Source organism: Symsagittifera roscoffensis, chromosome 4, assembly GCF_963678635.1.
Source record: "Symsagittifera roscoffensis chromosome 4, txSymRosc1.1, whole genome shotgun sequence".
NCBI lineage: Eukaryota > Metazoa > Xenacoelomorpha > Acoela > Convolutidae > Symsagittifera > Symsagittifera roscoffensis.
This window is the reverse complement of record NC_087065.1, coordinates 18,987,830-19,009,714: the sequence shown is the minus strand read 5'-3', so window position 1 is coordinate 19,009,714 and position 21,885 is coordinate 18,987,830. Positions and strand designations below refer to the sequence as shown.

Below are 21,885 nucleotides of genomic sequence, written 5' to 3'. Positions count from 1 at the left end.
GTGTTATCGGGAACTAGACTTTTTTCCCGTAAACATTTTTTTTTGCAAATTTTCAATTTGCTTCATTACTGTATCTAACGGCTTCCAGGTTCCTTCGCACCTGTCGTAGAGGTAACGTTTAGGCCCGGTTTGTGAATTCCGCAAGTATCATGGTAGTTGCAAGTGTTGTTGTTTGTAGTTTCAGCGGGGAACTTGATTTTTTTTTGGTTGTTCATAAAATCATTTTCGGCTCAACGGGTATCTGCTCAAAGATTATCGGCTTTGTTTCCGCTTTGTAAGTTTTGTTCCGCTGCTTCTTTGAAACTCAAAAAATGTATTGATTTTTATGCTTGTCTAGAATTCCTGTATGATACAAACAAGTATTTTAAAGTGTAGGGAATGGGTTTTTTATTTTGTTTTAAATTTTTCGAGACGCTTCGGAATTTGATAATTTTCACTCATTGCAAAATTTTTAGTTTTTCTCGAAACCCATTCTACCTATTTACTGAAAAAAGTGGTATCAATAGAAATACCGCCTGTGTGCCTGCAAACTCCCTAGTCTCTTTCTGCTTTACCCCACTGTCTACAGCTTTCGCAAAAGACTGGGGGGATTGTTTGACCCACACTTTTGATTCTTTTTTGTTTTCTGAAAAACTGCCCTCCCAAATCTGAGGTTTTGGTTTCATTGAATAAAACGAATTTCAGAAGCTCTCCTGAATAAGCGACTACGCCCTACGTGACACTAAAATTATCCCTCTCGCAAAAGTCAAATTTTTGATTTTAGACCGCTTTTTAAACGTTGATTTTTCCCGAAAACTACCCTCCCATATCTCAGATTTTGGATTCAACCCAAAAACAGGGTGTGGGAAGCTCATTCAAACGGATTTTGGAATGCATTTTTTAAAAATTTTTTAAAATTACTTCATCAAATCATTCCTGCAGAAGCGGCGACTCAATAATTTTTTCAAAAAAATGTCCTCTTGAAAATTCTAAACCTACCTTAGTAGAGAAACAACTTGGGCAATTTGGGCAAAATCGAAATTTTGAAATTCTTAAGTTTCATACCGCATCAGTATAACAAATTCAAAAAATATGCAACAACTACCTCCAGCTTTAACTGGGCCCCCAGTTGGCTTTTATCGATACATAGAGAAACTTTGTTGCGTCTAGTTTGTTTTAAACATTTTTCGATTTATGTTTTTTATGTTTGTGTTTTATTGAAAGTCGCGCGAAGCTCTGCTTCGCCTCTGTGTTTAAATATTTTCAATGTGTTTGTTTTGAGGGAGTCTTTTCGAATAAAAGCTTAGTTCAAAGTTTAAAAAAAATACTGAGCATGTTTTTCTAAAATGATTGTTTGTCAAGACAACCTAGGCAGATGCAAGTTGTAGATCTAGTTTTCTTGGAATTAGAAAAAAATTCGAGTGAACGACTAACTTTATGTCGACTTGTTTTGCCATCCTATGTTGGTTATGCATCGCAAGTACTGCGAAGCTAGGTTTTTCCTCGTCGCCGAAAAAGTGTCACACAACAGGTTCGTTAAATTCAAAGAGCTTAAACTTGATTTTTTTCTCCGAAATTCGGCACTTAAAAATGGTTCAAATATATTGTCTTTTTAATTCATTTTCAAGTGTCATTAAACGTTGAGAATAAATATACACAAAAAATAGGAATAATTCAAAAACGAAAATTGCAACAAAATGAAAATAGCTTACAGCACAAAAAAGTCGCTCTTAAAAAAATTCGACTTCGCACAATCAGAAAAACGATACAACGACCATTTTGGTAACAGTATATTGTCTGGTTGTGCTTAGTCGACTTTGTTGCTTGGTCGGCTTTAACATGACTGAGTTTTCTTGTGCTGTAAGCTATTTTCATTTTGTTGCAATTTTCGTTTTTGGTTTATTCCTATTTTTTGTATATACTTTCTCTGATTTTGTTTAATTTACCTTTTGCGTTTTGCTTAAAAGCGGTGTTTTAGCTCAAATGGTTTGTTTCATGTGTTATCGGGTTTGTTTTTCATGACAACAGAATTATTTGGCTCAAGTATTGTCAGCATAGTTGCCGCTCGACGAATAATTCTGACTACCTATTTCACGCCGGCGGTTGTTTTCCCTAAATTGAACATCGTTCTTTCGACTTAGTGCTGTGAAGCTCTTCTTTGTAGCTGTTTCAAAATTTTCAATCCAATGAGAAGTATCGGTTTGAAATTTTTTTTGACTTTCTTTAATACTTTAATTTAATACTAATTAAGCCATCTAGTAGCTGTTATTGCCGGAAAGGCATTAATTAAGTTTTAATTGCTAGTTTTTGAAGCTTCATTTAGCACGTTGCTATACAAGTTTTTAACGTGTTTTATGTTAAAAAAACGAATGGGCTTGTGTTACTTATGTTAACTTATGTTAAAAAACTAACTAACTATCGACCAGTGAAAGGTTAAAGGTCACGAAAAACGTGATCAACATCTAAGTGTAATTAATTATCAGATTTCCCAGCTAAATAAAACTTTTACCGATTGAATCAGTTTTCTCAAATTGGTTAAATCATAAGTTGTTCTACAATTTCAAAGAACTTTAAGGCCATTTGTTTTTTTTCTTAAATTAGAAAGTTGAGAAAACAAGTCAGTATTTTTTTCTGTTAACTGGAGTCATTGACTTTTTTTCCAACTGTCTGTTGGCTATGTTCTGGTTTTTCATAATATCTTATTTTTGTTCGCAATCTTTATGTTTTTGCACTACGGGAAAGTCTTCAAGTTATTCAGGCAATTTGATTTTTGAAGGATTTTTAACAAATTTTTTATGAAAACAGTTTGTTTTTAGCTCAACAGGCTTCGACTCTAAATTTGTTGCCGCTTGGTAAATGACTTTAACAGTGCGTAAGGACAGCGTATATAGCAAAAAGCCAATAATTACGTCGCGAGAAAGAAGTTTTACCTGCGATTTTTTTCCTGCTTTAGTTAATTGATTAAAAAAAAAAGGATATCTGAATCATTTTACAAAGTTAACTGAAAAGAGTCGAAGCCATCTCTAATATTGGATGCTGAGTTTTAGCGTCTTCGTACGCACAAAAAGCGGCATATATTTAAATAAAATAACTGGTGGAACCTTTTGTTCTACTTGAACATCATCCATCAATAGTTGTAATTTTTCGCAGAGGTTCGCGACTGCTGGGCCTTCTACATGGGAAATAGTAACTGTGGACGAGAACAAACGAAGAGGTCTTGCTCCTGAAATATGTATGAGAATAGTTCAGTCTTCAGCATTCCACCTCACTGCTTTGATGCTGGTGTTGGCCGATGCTCTATTAGCTGCGAGCACCCATTACTCTATTGCGAATCAAGAACAAGTCAGAAATTGGAATGAGATACTTTATTATGGCCAGGTGAGTTAATACATTGCAATGTAATGCCAGCTTTTAAATGGTTCATATCTTTTTCGGCAAATGTTTTGATTGTGGACACATCATTTTTTAGTTATCTTTTTGATTAGTTTCAAAACAGTATTCCTTTAAATGAGATATCTCAGCAAAAGATCGTTGTCGAGGTCGTTTTTGCTTTTTAGATTCTCTTCACTGTGCTGTTTGACTTGGAAGCACTGTTCAAAATATTCTGCCTGGGCTATGCTGCCTACATTGAGAGAGGTCTGCATAAGTTCGAATTCCTGGTGGCTGTTGGTTCCACCATCAGACTGGCACCGACACTCTACCAGAGTCAGTTCACCTATTTCCAGGTGTTGAGAGTTGTCAGACTCATCAAAATGTCTCCGGTCACTGAGGAGTTCGTGTTCAAGGTCAGAACTTTTCCAATTTTCTTATCATCTATACAGCTTTTATGATATAAATGAGGCCACATATATTTACGAAGCCTCTGTGAAATTCTTCCGCGCGCATTCATCATTCTCCTCGCAATTTTGGGATATTATGAGTTTTAAGTGCCTGCTTTAATTTAAAATTTACGTAGTGAACTGTCGTTTGGTTTTTAAATTCAGACCAGTAATTTTTTGTTCAGATCTTTGGTCCAACCAAGAAGTTGGGTACTTTGATCATGTTCACAATGAGCACCCTTATTCTGACTTCGGCAGTCAGTCTGCAATTGTTCTGCCACATTGACGATCTGAAGCACTTCGAGAATTTTATCCAGGTCAGTCTAAATATATCATTGAAATCGGTTTTTGCGTTCAGTTTCTTCGAAATTATATCAAACTTGAGGTGCAAATGTTTAGTAAAATTAATTAAGTTATTCATTTTTCAGGCACACATTTAGCTCGTAATTAAATGCTAATTGACCTATCGAATTGTGCATAAATAAGCTCTTAAGAATTCAAAAACAGTCTATGAATGGAATTTCTATAACCTCATAATTACCCTTACGATTAGCAAGGGTATTGCAATCACGTACTTGGCTTTTTTCCCCGTAAATTACCTTGTTCACAGAATGGTCAGTTTAGTAGGAATGGTAAGATCAAAACTACCATAATTTAGGTAGTAATTAGCTAAATCGCGTTTCAGGTTGTAATTATTTTTTCAAAAAAAATCTTATGGGATCTTTTTAGAAATTTATATGGGATCCTGGTTTTCGTCCTAGTTTCTGTCGGCTCTTTTTTTTGAAACCCCAGTTTATCTGGTAGAAATTTGATTGGTTTACTTCCTTGTAGTGTATGTGTTTTGTTTACACCGAAGACTTCAGTCAAGGTGTTATGGTATCGTGTAACGGGGTTTTTTTTTTTAATGTTGTCTGTTGTCAAGTGTCGACAAATAACGTCCACAGTTATCTATTATCATGTGGGCTGGACTATATCGCGCTATGTCACGTGATTGCGTATGTTTGTTTCTTTATTTGTTCATCTTTATTTATTTAATTATCTGTTCTTCTATTTATTTAATTATGTTTAGTTTGCTTATATTTATTTATAATTTATGTATGTACATATTTATTTTTGTTTATTTTTATCACGTGTTTTGTTTATTTATTTAATTATTCTTTCTTTCATTTAGTTTTGCTTTTATTATTTCTGCGTGTGTATTTATTTAATTTATTTATTTTCATTTATTTATATTATGGGTCTGTTTGTTTGGTTATTTTTTCATGTCTATTTAATTATTTGTACATTTCACTTTTGCTTTTATTTATTTATTTATTTATTTATTTATGTATTTATTTATTTATGTATTGATTTATTTTTTTATTGCTTATTTATTTATCAGGTGTGTTTTGTTTACTTGTTGATATTTATTTCTATATTTATTTAATTATTCTTTCTTTCATTTAGTTTTGCTTTTATTATTTATGTATGTGTATTTATTTAATTCATTTACTTTCATTTATTTATATTATGGGTCTGTTTGTTTGGTTATTTGTTCATGATGAGATATATATTTTTTCATGTTAATTTAATTATTTGTACATTTCAGTTTTGCGTTTATTTATTTATTTATTTATTTATTTATGTATTTATTTATTTATGTATTTATTTATTTTTTTATTGTTTATTTATTTATCAGGTGTGTTTTGTTTATTCGTTGATATTTATTGCTATATTTATTTAATTATTTTCTTTCATTTAGTTTTGCTTTTATTTATTATTCATGTATGTATTTATTTATTCATTTATTTATTTATGTTTATTTATTTTTGGTTTGTTCGTTCATTTGTTGGTTTGTTCGTTCATTTATTTATTTATTTAGTTAGCGTCTTTGTTGTTTGATTGTGAAATTTGATGTTCTACTTCTTAGCTATGTAGTTAAAAGCAAAAAATGATTTTCAATTTATTGTTCTGTTTAGGATATTTTCAGAAAGATCTGTATATCACCAATTAGCGTACAACGATTTACAGGGAACGCTGCCAACGAGATTTGTCCACTTGCTTTTGGGTTGCAGCTACATCAAAAATGATTTTAAATTATTTATTTTAAAGATTTATCTATAGTTATATCTGTCCGGTAATTAATTTTCAAATTTGCTTTTGTATTTCTCAAAAAAGAATTTGTTGGAGCGTGGACTCAATAACGTAAAGCAAAATGTTAAATTTTATGTTACTTCTATTTTCAGTCATGTAATGGAGCCATTTCGACCCACGGGCATTGCAAATGATGACAACAGTTGCTATCTCAATTCTGTTCTTCAGCTTTTGTTGTCAAGCGCTTGCATCAGAGATCGGCTCAGTAGACTTACTGAATTTGACCATGGTGGCGTGTTAATTTCAACTGTGAAAGAGATATTTTGTCAAATGCTGTCCACAGAAAACTTTTTCATCAATGCGTCTACTTCCAAAGTTAAAATTCTCCAGCATCTTGATTTGAATTACAGCTTCTCATATACCTATGGACATCAGCACGATGCTTCCGAGGTACTACTGTCAATTATCAATGCATTTAAATCTGAGGGCCAATGGAATTTCTTTGAAATATCGTATTCAGATAATTTCACGTGTTGTCTGTGTAATGTGTCATGGAGAAGACCTGAAACTACTTCTGCGTTAGTTTTAAGTCCTCCACGCAATGGTCAACTTCTGCAGGAGCTTGTGGTCAATCACTTCGCCAACCAAGCCGTTAATGTAACATGTCCAAATTCCACGTGTATCTCAGAAAGGGCAATAACAACTAAAGAACCAACCCATATTGCAAATACTGTTATTTTGCTGATTGCGCGTTACATGTTTGTCGCTGGCAATCGCGTTCACTCTAGAGCAGAAGTCACAATTGGTGAAACAATCGAAATTCGTGGATGTGATTACGGAGTAAAGGCTGCTGTTATTCACACGGGGTCTTTTGAATACGGTCATTACTTTACTGTCATAAAAACCGCTCATGAGTACCTTTGCGTTAACGATTGCACCATATCGCACCACCATGTCCCTGATTGGGGTTGTGCTTATGTTATTCTTTGTGAAAAGAAAGATATGTATCCAACACCCGCTGCCAATTTTATGCTGCTGGACAATTTATCAAATAACACTTGTGGTAATGTTAAGAAATTAACAAAGTCAAAGATGGATCGGAAAGTGTACCAGGCAGAACGGGCACGAACGAAGCGCGAGTAGGCGAAGACAATAAACCACACAAATAGTTTGTCGCAAAATTCGGTTCCCAGTCACGTGGATCTAACACCAGTCTCCGTTGAGTACGACATTTAGTTCTACGATTGTTATTTCAGGTCCTTTGTCAATATTTCAGGCTCTTTGTCAATATAGCAAAATTTTGGTGTATATATGTGTTAGTAAGATTTTTAGTTCTACAACGTTTATTCAGGCTCTTTGTCGATATAGCAAAATGTTGGTGTATACATGTGTTAGTACGATTTTAGCTCTAGAATTGTTATTTCAGGCTCTTCGTCAATATAGCAATATTTTAGCGTATACATGTGTTAGTACCATTTTTAGTTCTCGAACTGTTATTTTATGATCTATGTCAATATATCAAAATTTTAGTGTATACATGTGTTATTACGATTTTTAGTTCTCGAACTGTTATTTCATGATCTTTGTCAATATAGCAAAATTTTGGTGTATACATGTGTTAGTACGATTTTTAGCTCTAGAACTGTTATTCCATGATCTTTGTCAATATAGCAAAAATTTGACGTATACATGTGTTAGTACGATTTTTAGCTCTCGAACTGTTATTTCATGATCTTTGCCAATATTGCAAAATTTTGGTGTATACATGTGTTCGTACGATTTTTAGCTCACGAACTGTTATTTCAGGCTCTTTGTCAATATAGTAAAATTTTGGTGTATACATGTGTTAGTAAGATTTTTAGTTCTAGAAGTGTTATTTTATGATCTTCGTTGATATATCAAAAATTTAACCTATACATGTGTTAGTACGATTTTTAGTTCTAGAACTGTTATTTCAGGCTCTTTCTCGATATAGCAAAATTTTGGTGTATACATGTATTAGAACGATTTTTTGTTCTAGAACTGTTATTCTTCAATTATTAGTTGTTCAAGTTGTTTGGTTTTTGCTTCAGTTTCTATGCCTTCGGTGTATTGCGCGTAGCGCCTATGTTTAAATTTACCAAGTCAGATTTTCGTTTTTTTTTCGTTTTTCCCTTTCTTAAAAATTTGAACAGATATGTTAAATCGACTTGCTCAACTTCTATAGCACAGTTTTGAGGGAAAAAGTAAACAGTTTTGTTTTCGGCTGAACAGGTTTCTACCAAAATTTGTTGCCGCTCTGTAAATGATTTTCAATTCTTTTAAGGCTGTTTATGAATTTGTTCCTATACAACGACGAAGTTTTTGTAGCTGTATCTTTTTCAACTTTACAACTTATTTTATCAAGTCATTTTTTCAGAGTTTTTTTCATCGCAAGTGTTGCGAAGCTCCTTTTAGCCTCTGTGTGCAGTTTCCTCTTGCAGTGAAGAAGTTAATTCGTTCATCATAACAGGTTTAAATGCGGTGGTCACTTCAGAATAGTTTCGTTTTTCTTTTTAGGCATTCATGGCGATGTTCCAAATCCTGACTCAGGAAGGATGGGTGGAGGTCATGGACACTACCATGTGGAAGAGCGGAGAGTGGTTTGCCCCCTTCGTTGCCGTATATTTCGTGTTCTACCACTTATTCGCTACTCTAATCGTTTTATGTCTCTTTGTGGCTGTCATTTTGGACAATCTGGAGTTAGATGAAGACGTCAAGAGAATCAAGCAGTTGAAGGCTAGAGAACACAAAGCGGGAACGGAGGATAAGTTGCCATGGAGACTGGCTCTGTTTGAGAAGTTTCCGGATACACCTCAGATGGTGACTGTGAATAAGTTGTCGAGGAACTCAGACTTCCCGTCTGATGCGAAAGTCAGGTAAAAGCATCAATTTGTATACTTGCCGTCTATTTGGCGAATTTTTGGAGTATTGTCAGAAGCTTAGTAGTTATCTGAAGCTTAGTTGCGTCATTTTTTCTTATGCTATAATCAAAAATACGAAGTTTTTGAATAGCTATTTTAGTTAAATAAAAAATCTAATTTTGCTCATTTGCGAGATTAGATTGTTCCAAATTTAATATGGAAAAAGAGGTGACATGATGACACCCTGCTAAAATCACGTTTATTCAGTACAACTTTTGGTGAACATGGTTTTCAGGGACTCATTCATGCGCAACTTTATATCTGGTGGAACTGAAAATGAAGTACTGGTCAAGTTGATTGAGGGAGTTAGCGAACAAATGAAGCCACGGCTGAAAGAAGCTTGGGAGGAGCCAACTGCATTAGCGGCAGACAAGACCAAAGAATTGAAGAAACTTCTCGCCACAGAAGACAAACGTGAACTAACGAAGAACCAACCCAATTACTTCACGCGCAAAATGCGCGCTCTAGCCGCACTCAAAGATTGCATTCGTTATCAGAGCTTGAATGAACAAGGCAATGGCTCTGGTTCTGGGCTAGGGATGTTGTACCGAGGTAACACATCATCAGCAGCGGGGACGTCGCTCTTTGCGACACAGCATGCTTTGAGGCAGGATCGTAGGCACAGAAGGTCGGGATCCGTCAAACTGGGGATGAAAGTTGACCAGACTAAGGAAAACGGACATGTGTCTGCATTTACTCCCGTCAAGACCAGAGATCTGGACATAAAGATTCTGCAAGAGAAGACTCAACAAGCCGAAATTAAAAGGAAAGATCAAGTTCAGTTGATCCATTTTGAGGTTGAATGCATTTTGATACGAATTGTCTTCATTTCAGGAGTGCTAAAGAGGAAAATCTACGGGAAAACCATCCTCTATTTGACACACCTTTGTTCATGGTTGGACGCGAATGTCGACTGCGGAAGTTTTGCCAGATGATTGTCACCGCCCAATATAATCCGTGAGTTATATGATTTCTCGCAACTCGAAGATCAATGGTGAAAAAGTTTAACAGTAACAAAATCCTATTTTGTGATAGTTAAGATGGCAAGAGCAAGTGTATTGCAATCTGCTACTAGACTATTCCTGTGAACAACCTTTTTCAAAGGGCAACTCCTCAGTTGTGCCGTTAGTTGGACAAATTTGAGCATGTTTGCATTTTAAATATCCCTTTGATTCGAACAGGGGCGGATCTAGGATTTTCTCGAGGGGGGGGGGGAAGGATTTTCAAAAATGTTTCGAAAATTTTGACGACCTTTTTTTTTAGGTCGACCAAATTGATTTTCCGAGCACTCCTAAAGCAGTAAAAAGACCCTGTTCTGGCCAAATTTTCTGCGCCGCCGGAAATTTTTTGAAAAAACCGGTCAAAAAAGCCTCATTCCCCCTCAAAACAGGTTCGCATTCCCCCTCAAAGTTAGGTTGGCAGGGGGTCGAATCCCTGAAGGGGGGGGGGGCGTCCCCCCCCCCTAAATCCGCCCCTGGGTTCGAAGTTTGTTTATTAAAGAAGGAAGTCGATGAACTTAATTCAGACACTTATATAGGTCGTGATGATTTTTTTCTCGTTTTGTTTTGTTTGTCAGGAAAATTCTTAAAATTTCTTCAGGCTCAAATTAACTTTTTCGCGGTTTGACTTTGATTTTTTTAAAGTTCAGTTCATTTTCTTTGTTAAAAGGAAGTCAAATTTTACTGAACAGCAAACGTGTAGAGGTCACGGAAAACGTGATCAACATCTAGTTTTGACAGCAAAAACAAGAACAAAGTGGATCACGCAAAGTTCAATGCGGCATCTTGGATCACGCAAGATGCCGCATTGAACAAACGAATCAAAGCATTGCTAGCTCTTGAAAATTCGCTTGTCATCAATCTCATTTCAAACCGTATTTTTTGTCTTTCGATATTTTGGACCACAAAAAGACAGCCGTGTCATTGGGTTGACTTTCTAAGCTCGTTTGGCATTATGGTTAAAGCAAATGAATCGATATAGGGATGGATGGGGTGAGAGAAAATCCAAATTTATTGTTCGATTGGCTTTCATTTCCTCCAAATCATAGCACTTCTACAAAGCGTATAATATATGATAACAAAATACGATACATTTTTTTTGGTTCATCATTTAAAAATGCATCAAAATGCCGACAAATTGGTAAAAGTATGCCGGCGCTTGAACAACTTGAAATCTAAGAGTGTGCAAATAGCAAAGCTTGGAAATAATTCACTAAATACGAATTAGTGATCATCCGAAATTTGTCATTGGGTTGTCGATTTTTTTAAGGGTTTTCTAGCTTTGTTGCTTGCTTTCAAAGTTTTGTATTTGTGGTTGAAGTTCAAATTGATTTTTTTCTTCAAAAAAGTGTGAATTGAGGGTTGGATACACTAGACAAGCAATACAACATCGTTATGCCAGCTTTCAACTGTTTGTTGTCCGAATGAGCCGTGCCGCAGCTTGATACAGTGATTCAAGAGAGCTGGGCGATCAAAAGATTACTCTGTTGTCAGCCAATTACTTCTCCTTTAGCATCGATTTTCATGATATATGAAGCCATTTGGTCTATCTTCTGGAGCCAGCGGGAACTATACATTGGCAAGTAGATTACGCTTGCACCGCTGCGCTTATATCCGGCACGAGTGGAATATTGCGCGTGAATCAGTGTTTCCCGCTTAATCTACTGCTACGAATTGTCACCTGTTTTGAATTGTCGCCTCACGGGATGAGAAGATCTTTTAAATGTTTAATTTCCTTGAGATTAAAGAATAAGTGTCCTTAGACATGAGAACGCCATTTCGCACAACGCTAATGAGTCATAGGTTTTGTGTCACGTTTTTTTAGTGAATATGTGTTCACCCAAGATAAGCAGCGTTTTGCTTCGTTAATTTTTGCCGTAAAGAGTAGTTTTATATTGATTGTAAGTCAAGTGAATGTTATGATATGAATTCGTTTTTCAATTTGACTGCGTCAGCAGTTTGAAAAACAAATTTAATCCCTGTAATTGATTGTTTTACAATTAGTACCACTCTGTATGGCGTCTCAATTTTTTTGAGGCAGCTGAAATGAGACTGATTTCAATTGCGATATTGAGATACTCACCAATCTTTGGTAATGAATATCACCAAATGAGTGATTTCTAATTTTTCGTAATTCAAATATGGGATACTTTAATTGACATGTGCTATAATGGTGTGGGATATTGTGTCCGTTGATATATACTGGTATGGGATATTTTGGAATGGAGTACTTGTCCTGTCGCCGAAAATTTTGATTGAAATAATTTTTTTCGACTATGTGACTTGCGGCTCATACTTTGTGGGATAGCTAGGCATTCTATTTTTGCAATGTAGCATAAATAGTGCTAAGGTCCGCTTGCTCCCGTTTTTATACATTTTCAGTCTGTATTCTTATAGAATTGGAAGGGACAGACGCACCGGGCTGATCAAGAGGTCAACATACCAGCCGTTCTTCGATCTTCTAGCTCTTGTCCCGTATCTTGACTGGGCGATGATTCTAGTAACGATTTTGTCCGGTTGTTCAATGATGTTTGAGACACCTTTTCACCGAGTGGTGGAACATGAGGAGCTGCAGGTTGCGGAATATATATTTGTCACGGCAATGTCACTCGAACTCACTTTCAAGGTATAGACAGCGTCTATTATATTGGAAAAGTTGCCTAGATCAGTTTAACTTCAGATAAATATGTTTTTTTTGTAAACTGAACAGTAGAACGGATTTCGATACTCAATGAAATAGAGTCCCTGTTAAGGATAGATATTTAAACAAGGTAAATAGCAATGTTTTTAAAACAGCTGACTTGGCTTGGCCGATAGAATATACAATCTTTCTTTTGTTTCAGATGCTGGCCAACGGTTTGTTCTTCACCCCCAACGCGGTCATCAAAGACTTCGGTGGAGTCATGGACATGATAATCTATTTAAACGGACTTGTGTTCCTTGCCTGGCTTCCTGAGGATGTTCCCGCTCACTCTTTTGCTCAGTATCTGATGGTCGGCAGATGCATGAGACCTCTGAGAATATTCTCCCTTGTTCCTGACATGCGAAGAGTGGTGTACGAACTAGTTCGCGGATTCAGGGAGATCTTCTTGGTAAGTTTTATGCAATTTCCTCTCTTAGTTTTGGTGAACTCAATGTAACTACAAGAAAGTCAGCTCTGTCAAATAACAGATTTTAAAAATCTCCGGACCTTACCTGGCATTTAACATAAAATTTATCTTCCCTTTTGAATTGAAACCTCTTGAAAATTTGTTCTCTTTGGTCAGTATCACTTGCAAAAAGGTCGTTATATTTTGTTATCTACGTACTAGTCGGTGAGCGTACTTTTAGTGATTGGTGTTGCAAATTTACTTGACAGGTTTCCGTTCTCCTGGTTGCGCTGATTTTCATCTTCGCCAGCTATGGAGTCCAGACATTGGCAGGCAAGCTATATAGGTGCAATGACCTCAACGTGCGCAACCTTAATGAGTGCAGGGGCAATTATCTGCAGAAGATAGCAGTTGTAAAGTACCTGCATATCGGAACGCCCGAAGATCTTCCATCAATTTTGGTTCCACGTGTGTGGTATGTGAATTTTAAAAAAATCCTTTGTCTTCTTGGTCATCGAGTACTTCGAACTTTTCTTATAGTTTATTTCGAAGCCAAATTATTTGGGAAAAGAAGCGTAAAGTTGGGGTTTCTTATTAACATTTCATCTGGCAAAACTTTGTAATTATGAAAACTATCTCAGGAGCACGTACAATTGACTATTTTAGACGTTACAGTTGTCAAGTTTAATTCATGCCCAACTTTAATAAAGCTCAAGTTTGCAAGCGATGTAATTTTGCTTCGTTTATTCTACTTTTTTGCTTTGGATTTGTGGCATAAACTTTTGTTTATTTTTCATCAAAACCTTTATATGTTTTCATATCCTTATTTCTGTGAGTATCGGTTTTGGAATCCACATTAGCAGCAAGGCACGACTTGAATATTTTTTTGTTGAATAAGCTATTAATACCTAGTGGAATGACCTTATGCCAGACGTTGCCAGAAATGAGAGATGTTATTGAAGATCAAAAAAATAAATAAATGCTCAAAGTATGTTGGATTGATTCAGTGTTTATTGCAAACCAAGATCAGTTATAAAAAGAATCAATGCACTAGCAGAGCGTAGTGTCATATTACGACAACAACTTTTTTGTAACCCAAGTCGCAAATAAAAGCTCATTTGTCTGGTGGTACTTTTGCGGCAATATGCCATTATATCTCGTTTACTTATGCTGCCTTAGCTTTTTTTCGGGCTTACGTCGTTGCATTAAACACTATATCTTTGTGTCTGGTTTTTTGGTGGCTAGTCTTCGATGCTAGTCTTCTTATCAAGCGACCATTGCGGAGATGCTATGAGATGAGATTCTTAATCTCGGGGTCGGGGTTTTGATTCCGGCACAAATCAGAATTTTAATTAGTTTTTTTTAAGATTCGATGAACGTAGTGTAGTCTCTTATATAGGACGGAATGATGATTTTTTCAGGATTTCTTCTGAAGTTGACTTCTTTTAAAGTTCTGTTCATTTCTTTCGTTTACACTAGCCAACGTAGTATATTAGTACGACTGTTCTTTTTTCCAGCCTAAGTCGCAAATATTAATGCCATTTTTGGTTCCACTTGGCTTTTTGATAGCATGTGTACTTTGACATTCGATTAGTAATAAGTTAAACCAGTTGATGCGTTTTTCGTTCGGTAACTGAACCGAATAATGCGAAATTTCAAACAACATTACAAAAATAAAAACTCGTTTTCAGAAATTTTTCAGCTAATGTCTCGCAATATTTCTGAAATGCTTAGTTTATATGCATAATTTGGTTTTAATTTTTCGAATTGAAGTCATGCAAAGTGTGGATGCCCAGTTTGTTATATTCTAAATTGTTACCAGCGAATTTGTGTTAATTTATATTTGGTGCCGCTTTTGCTGCATCGCTTTGGAATTGATTGTTCCGACCTTTGAAAATGGGGAGGAATTTTTTATCCGGGTGTGTTCTATTTTTTTCATTGTTTTTCCACACAAAATCAGGTACCACAAAAAGTCATCGGACAGGGTTGAGTGATATATCATATTAAAGCTCTTTTAGTGGTGATTCGATCGACATTTAAAAGTTTCAATTTTTTTTCTGTGTCGAGAAAAACCGATTTTTATTTTCTAGTTTCAAACGAATAAATGTGAGCGAGCAGTCTTATAGAAGCTTATTTACACAAGCAAAGCTTGTGTGATAGTATGAACTCTCTTTTTTTTAAACCTAAGTCGCAAATATTAGAGTTCATTTTGAAAGTGTTCTTTTATTGCAGTATGTACATGAGATCAATAACCAGCTATTAAGAACAGCCAATGCTAAGGATATTAACACAGACTATTATACTACAAATAGCTCTTCAGATTCAAGGTATCATGAATCTGTAGCGTAGAGGTAGGGAAGGAGAACTAACAAAATAAGAGGGTTCGAATTGACTAGTACTGCTATGCGTCATAATTGGCTGGCATCACTAAGCATTTATATAGATTCATAATTGGCGTGCGTCACTTAAGAAAGTATGCAGACTTAAAGTTTTACTCACTCAGTTTTTCCCAGTATCGTTATGGGTCATATTTTTACTTTATCGGTCATATTTTGCAATTTCGCCTCTGTCTTATGCTTGATTTAAGCCGCGAAAACTTATTTTCAATCGAGTACGGTTACTTTTTTGATTTTTGAGCGAAATTTTGGTAATCCAAAACTTCAAAATATCAAACAAATTCAACGAAAAAGTTAGAAAAATTTTCAACATTTGTTTTTGAATTTTGTAACAATATTTTGTTTTTCTAGTGATTGTTTTTTTTAAAAAAAAACTGTTGTGCAATATGCTTATTCTATTATGACTGTCGAATATACCTTAGTTGTAGTTTGCGGTTCAGATCCTCATTTTTACCTTTTGTTTCATTTCACTTTATAGAGCTGCTTTTTTGTCCTTTTCTCGCTAGTGTTTGCGAAGCGGAGAGCTTTTCCTCTGTGTAAACCCTGCTATCAAAGGCAAACTTCACTATCAATCAGCAAAATTCTCATGGTCACGATAAACGTGATCGACTTCTAGTTTCGAAAGTGGATATAATTTTTCAGATTTTACCGCAAAATAAAAAAGTTTATTTGTTAATCCAGTTTCATCGAATTGATTTTTATGTTGTCAGAAAAAAGACAATCATAAATTGTTCTTAAAGTTCAAAGAGTTTTAAGGTCATAATTTTTTTGGAGTTTTCCAGTTCAAGTCTATTCCAATTCTGTTGGCTATCTTTTTTTCTTTCGGGGCTAATTTTTGCCGTTTTGTCTATAAAAAAATTTTTTTGGGTAAACTTACCCAGACATATCGGGTGCGGGTGTACGGAGCAATTTTTTTTTGGACTTTACGGCTCATCATTAAATTTTTCACTAAACATGTCTGGGAACGGTTTTCTTTTTTCCGGCTGATTTTGGCATTTGGGTTTGACCGAAATTAGATACTCCTGATTGTGAATGTACATGTGTCTGAGCTCGGTCAGCTTGAGCTATGTTAGTAGTTAGTTAGTAGTAGTGAATGCATTGGTGTTATGTGTGTGTAGGAGCAAGCCACGCACCTTCGGCTTCGATAACATATTCCAAGCCATGCTCACTCTGTTCGAGTGTTTGTCGCTGGAGGGCTACAAAGAAATAGCCGAGTATCTCATTGACTTTGAGAGTACAGTTCCCATACCCGTAAGTAGTGGCCATCAATCATAGCCATGATATGTGGTTTGGTGGCTTAATTATCATGGACGCTCACTTATCACGTAGCATCTGTCTTAAAGCGTTGCTTCACTTTTCACTAACTTTTAAGCTCTCAATTAGGACGTTTCATTGTGTCTGGCCTTAATTGTTGACTCCTGACGAGTACTTGATAATTTCGTTAAGTTAGCTATTGATGAATCTATATATCATCCCGAAACTGTTTGTTTTGTGTAATATTAAGATTGTCTTTTATCGTTCAATGTTGTCACGTTTCGGATTCAGCCAATTTTTAATATGCATGCTCGATTTGATCATTTCCTCCAAACCACTTGAAAACAAAATTGTAATAATAGCCGAATATTTGAATCGGAATTATATTTTTTTACGGATTCTTGCTGAAAAAATGTTTGGAATCTTAAGAAAGGTTTGTGTGCGTGTAATGCGTTTCATATTAATGTGTATTTTCTGCTGGCTAACTGGTCTCTTTCCAGTGCTTATTTATCTACTCACTAACAGTAATTACAGTCTCCTCATGCTAACAGTGAGTCTCACAGCTGACCTGTTCAGGGATAACCCGCGCAACTTTAACTTTGACAACATCTTCTCCGCCATGCTGTGCCTGTTCGAAGTACTAACACTCAAGAGCTGGTACGAGATCAGAGACGTCATCATGAAACAGACCGGCGATGTGAGTCCAGTCAAGATCCCCTTCTTCACTTAACTAAAATAGAGACAGACGGGGTGCAATGGGAGTTATCGAATCTGTTGCTACGATGCACATCTAATATCAGATAGTTTAGGTTTAATCTATCGCTATCATGCTTATTAATTGCACTAGTTCGGTCCATGGCATCTTTAACCTATTTTTTGCCCAGGATTTAGATTTAGAAGATCAAATTTAAAAGAAATTATTTAGAGAGAAAACTGGCTAACTTTGTAGGTGAATGGGCTGTTTGTTCACGTGTTTGTGTTCATCGGTTGCCTGATCGGAGTGACTCTGTTTGTTGGCGTCATCATCGCCAACTTCCAGGAGAACAACGGGAGAGCCCTTCTTACTGTAGACCAGAGAAGGTGGGAGGACTTGAAGAGGAGATTGTCGCTAGTGCAGCCACTGCATCTGCCTCCGAGGCCAGGCGACAGATACTCGTTCAGACAGTACGTCTATGACCAGATCATGAGCAAGAGAGCAAAGAGGCTCATAGCCTTCTTAGCTGTCGCACAGAGCGCCCTACTCGGCGTTAAGGTATGTTAACTGTTGTCCTCCAAATCATGTAAAATTGATTTTACGGAAGTACCGACGAACTAACAGACCCAAAGCACTGATTCTTTAATTCGCGACTTTCTCTCAAATCTCCTCATGGGTCGTAACTTTTCGAGCTTGCTTTGAACTTCTGAACAAACCACTCTTCAGGTGCATTCTCAATACTATTGGTTATATCTGGTTTGCGATTAAAGATTTCTAATTAAATTTTTGATAATCATGGATATCTGTAGAGACTCTTCTTTCTTGAGTATTGAGTAATTAAGAGTCAATGAACGAAATAAGTTTATTCAAATCGTACTTTTTTCCAGTAAAAGGTCCCTAAAAAATGACACTTAAGTTAATTTTTTTGCTGCCTCCTCAAGCAAAGCAGTATGTATTATTACAAAGAATTCTTTACACAAGCGTAGTGTATTTTTACCAAGAATTTTTAACAGAAGCGAAGCGTAGTGTATTTTTACGAAGAGTTTTTTGTAAGCTAAGTAAAAGTGCTCATTTGATGGCACTTTTGATATATTTCAATTTTATCATATTTAAGATTATTTAAGCAGAAACAATTTAATGGCATATGTTGCTGCTTTATTTTTGGCTAGGTTCAAGTCTTGTTTGAAAAAAAAACATGTATTATGAAAATGTATGGGATTTTTCGTTTTCTATTTCATTTTTTCTCAATAACTACTGTACCGATTGTTTCAAAAAAAATGTGACCAATAGAGAAACCGGCTTCTCTTATATGTGGCTGCAAAATTTGCTTGTCTCTTGACATTTTAGTCTCTGTTCATTTTGAAAGTGTTCATTTTGATCAATAACTAGCAATTAAATACAGCCAATGCTAGGATTTTAACACAGACTGTTATTGTTCCGTCTTTCGTAACGAAAGTATTGGAATATTTGTGCTCGGGTGGTTTTTTTTCTTCAGACAGATTTCGACTTTTTAACTAGCCATTTTTGGGGGATTATTTTATCATTCAAAAAGTTTTGTTGTCCTGTGCTTTAATTGGCAAAGATATTTCTCCTGTAATCCTTTTTCGTTATGTTATGGGAGTTTACAAATTGCCATTTTGGGGCGAATTAACGCGCGATATATTTCGCTCTATTAACGCGTAGGCGGAGATTTAATTCGTCAAAGAAATCGTTCCGAATTGTTTGAAGGAAGCTTAATTGCCATAACTGATTTGTTACTAGAAGCGAAATTTATCACTTTGTATTTAATATGGCGTGTGGGGGGATTATTTTCACAAAAAAAACTCAAATTAAAAAACAATTCAATTTTTTTCATTACATTTAATTTTTTCATGTTTTTACTGCTCGATAGACTGCTCTATAAATTAAGGCATGTTGGTTGATTTTTTTTAATTGACTGATATTGCTCATGCGTCATAATTGGCGTGCGTCACTTAAGAATTTTTGAAGACTCAAAGTTTTACTCATTCAGTTTTTCCCAGTAGCGTTATCCATCATGTTTTTGCTTGTGCATGCGAAGTGCAACTTTGCCTGTGTTAAACTTTTGACTTTGATAGAAAACTACCCTGCCAAATTGGAGGTTAAGGTTTTAACCGAAAACAAAATCAGTTATCTGCGCAAGCGGCTATGCCCTGCGTTTCGAAAAAGATATGGCCTTAGAAAATGTCCATTTTTTTGCACTTTTACCCCCGTTTTTTGGAAAGTTATTCTTTTTTTTCTTCAAAAACCTACATGCTGAATCTGAGTTTGATAGTTCATTCAAACTAACTGATGCTTAGATATTCCATGCGCAATTTTTTTTCAACTCACTGTTTTTTTTTAGAAAACTTGATATGGATTTCGGAAAAATTCGTTTTTCAGTTTTTTACTTTTTTGATAGAAATTTCGTCACTCTTCTCGAAAACTACTATCATAATCTGATATTAAGGGTTCAATCTAAAAATTAGGGTGTAGAAATGTTCAATTATAAAATCAGGGTGCGGAAATGTTCAATTATAAAATCAGGGCGTGGAAAGCAGATTCTCGTGCTTTAGAAGAGAAAAATTCATAGATTTAGGAGAAGTCAAATTTTTGATCGATTTTGGAATCTTTTTTTAAATCCCAAACTTAAGCAGAGAAAAGGGTTTAGGGGTTTAGCGTTAAGTCCATTTTTTTAATGCATTTTCGTAGCAGTACATTTTCGATTGCAAATATTAAAACAGGTAGGTCCAGTATTAACTGCGCCGTTTAGTTTACTTCCAAGCGACCGTAGCGCAGATGCGAGTGCGCGAGACTCCTAATCAACAGGTCGGAGATTCAAATCCGGAACATTAAAACAGTTTTTATTTTTTTTTGGTAGAATTTTTGCTGCGTTGCATTGACAATTTGATAGAACCTGTAGCTGCTTTATTGGTGGCTAGTGTTAGTAAAATTACACTAGTGGTCCTGGAGCACATGTGTGAACTTTTTTTTGACGTGTATTTTCAATCGTTTTTTTATTTTTTCTCTTTGTTTAGCCTGTTTAGAGCTCTTTTTTGCATTTTCATTGCTTGTTTTTGCGAATCGCAGCTTTGCTTCTGTGTTAATCTATATATTTTTGAATAAAAAAAATTTTAAACTTTCAAAAAATAAATGGTTGATTTGGAGAGTGTATATGTACCTTACTTAGCTTGACTCAGTAAGGTCAAATAATTTGACGTCAAAGAATAATTGACTAGCCCTAAGTTGCGTGTGACTAGCTTCTCCCTTGTATCAGGCCTGTATTAGTCTAAAACTTCCAACCAAATTCTCTCGACACCGGGAAAATTCATAGGAATTTTTTCGATGCTGCTAGACTCACGACCGAAAAGGCTTTGAATTAATACCTCATTCGACCATGTCTGATGTTTTGACAGTCTGTCCATCAACCAAGCGTTTAAGCAACATATTATCATTCTTAATTATGTTTTAGTGGGAAAGCAAGAATGAGGCAGCTATCAACCTAGCTATTTTGTCGGCGCTGTTCAATGTTCTCTTCGCGGGCGAAGTAAGTAACCGTTTTAAAAGGGCAGGTTGAAAAACAAATTTACTGCATATTTTTAGATCGGATCATAAAAGCAGACTTTCAAATTTACTGCATATTTTTAGATCGGATCATAAAAGCAGACTTTCAGAGGCAATAAGCTATCTAGATAAGAGCTTCGAAAGGCTGCAAGATTTGAAAGTTTCTGAGTTTTAGTTTTTTACGCTTGTGATTCTTCATCTCCGGTACTTGACTTTTTTACTGTAAAAACGTGTCAAACAAACTAACTTCTCGGGGTCATTTCTTTCCAAGCTGTCGTAAATGTATAAATACTGCACGCATTCTGAATGCATAGAGGTGGGTTCAATATTTTAAGTTCTCAGTTTTGTTTCAGAAAATTGTGGGACTAAAATGCCTTTTTCCCGTCTTTATAGGCGTCGACCTAAATTATATTGGCTTAATTACTACTTAGTAATAAGTACCACAAGTCATTTCGTAGTCCTCTGGAAAATTCTATGTAATTCTGAGCACAGATTGTTAGCTGGCTTTGTCTTAAAAATTGATATAAAATTGCAAATCGATTTTGATGTTATAATTCGTAAATAATTCGCATTGAATTTCGCTGGAAAGCTCGGCTATCCAAAAGTTCCTTATGATGCTTTTTTTGCTTCAATGTTTAAAAAAACTCGTTTTTTTTTAAATCAACACAAAATTCGAGATTATCAACGCTTGATTTGATTGCAGTACCCACGATATTAACATTTGGACTACTTCAGTTTAATAAAATTTTTGAAATTGTGTAAACGACTCCGGTGTATCTAAAGCAAGTGATGCGAAGATCCGCCTCGCCTCTGTGTTTAAGAGTAATTAGACCCTGGTGGGTTTCAGGCCATAATGAAATGTGTTGCTGTGTCCTTTCGTGGCTACTGGCAGAGCTTCAGGAACAGATACGACCTCTTCGTGACCTTTTTGGGTCTTCTGTGGAATGTGTTGTTCGCTGTCAATTCTGAGCAATTCTGGGAGCTGGGAACCCTGGTGGTCATGTTGAGATTTTTCACCATCTGCGGAAAACAGGTTGATGTTCCAACTTACTGAAGACTTTTAAGATATCGAATATGAGCA

General features: G+C 35.6%; 1 protein-coding gene across 1 annotated transcript in view; it reads left to right on the top strand.

The window, feature by feature from the left end:
• LOC134844601 (sodium leak channel NALCN-like) overlaps positions 1–21,885 on the top strand; it is a 135,523-nt gene that overhangs the window by 91,099 nt on the left and 22,539 nt on the right. Inside the window, exons 10-22 of the mRNA XM_063861358.1 lie at positions 3,130–3,357; positions 3,537–3,764; positions 3,983–4,114; positions 8,409–8,767; positions 9,048–9,580; positions 9,649–9,769; positions 12,208–12,436; positions 12,654–12,902; positions 13,169–13,374; positions 16,414–16,546; positions 17,499–17,801; positions 20,713–20,787; positions 21,652–21,837. Coding sequence (XP_063717428.1) covers positions 3,130–3,357; positions 3,537–3,764; positions 3,983–4,114; positions 8,409–8,767; positions 9,048–9,580; positions 9,649–9,769; positions 12,208–12,436; positions 12,654–12,902; positions 13,169–13,374; positions 16,414–16,546; positions 17,499–17,801; positions 20,713–20,787; positions 21,652–21,837 — 2,982 coding nt within the window. The remainder of the gene's footprint in view (positions 1–3,129; positions 3,358–3,536; positions 3,765–3,982; positions 4,115–8,408; positions 8,768–9,047; positions 9,581–9,648; positions 9,770–12,207; positions 12,437–12,653; positions 12,903–13,168; positions 13,375–16,413; positions 16,547–17,498; positions 17,802–20,712; positions 20,788–21,651; positions 21,838–21,885) is intronic.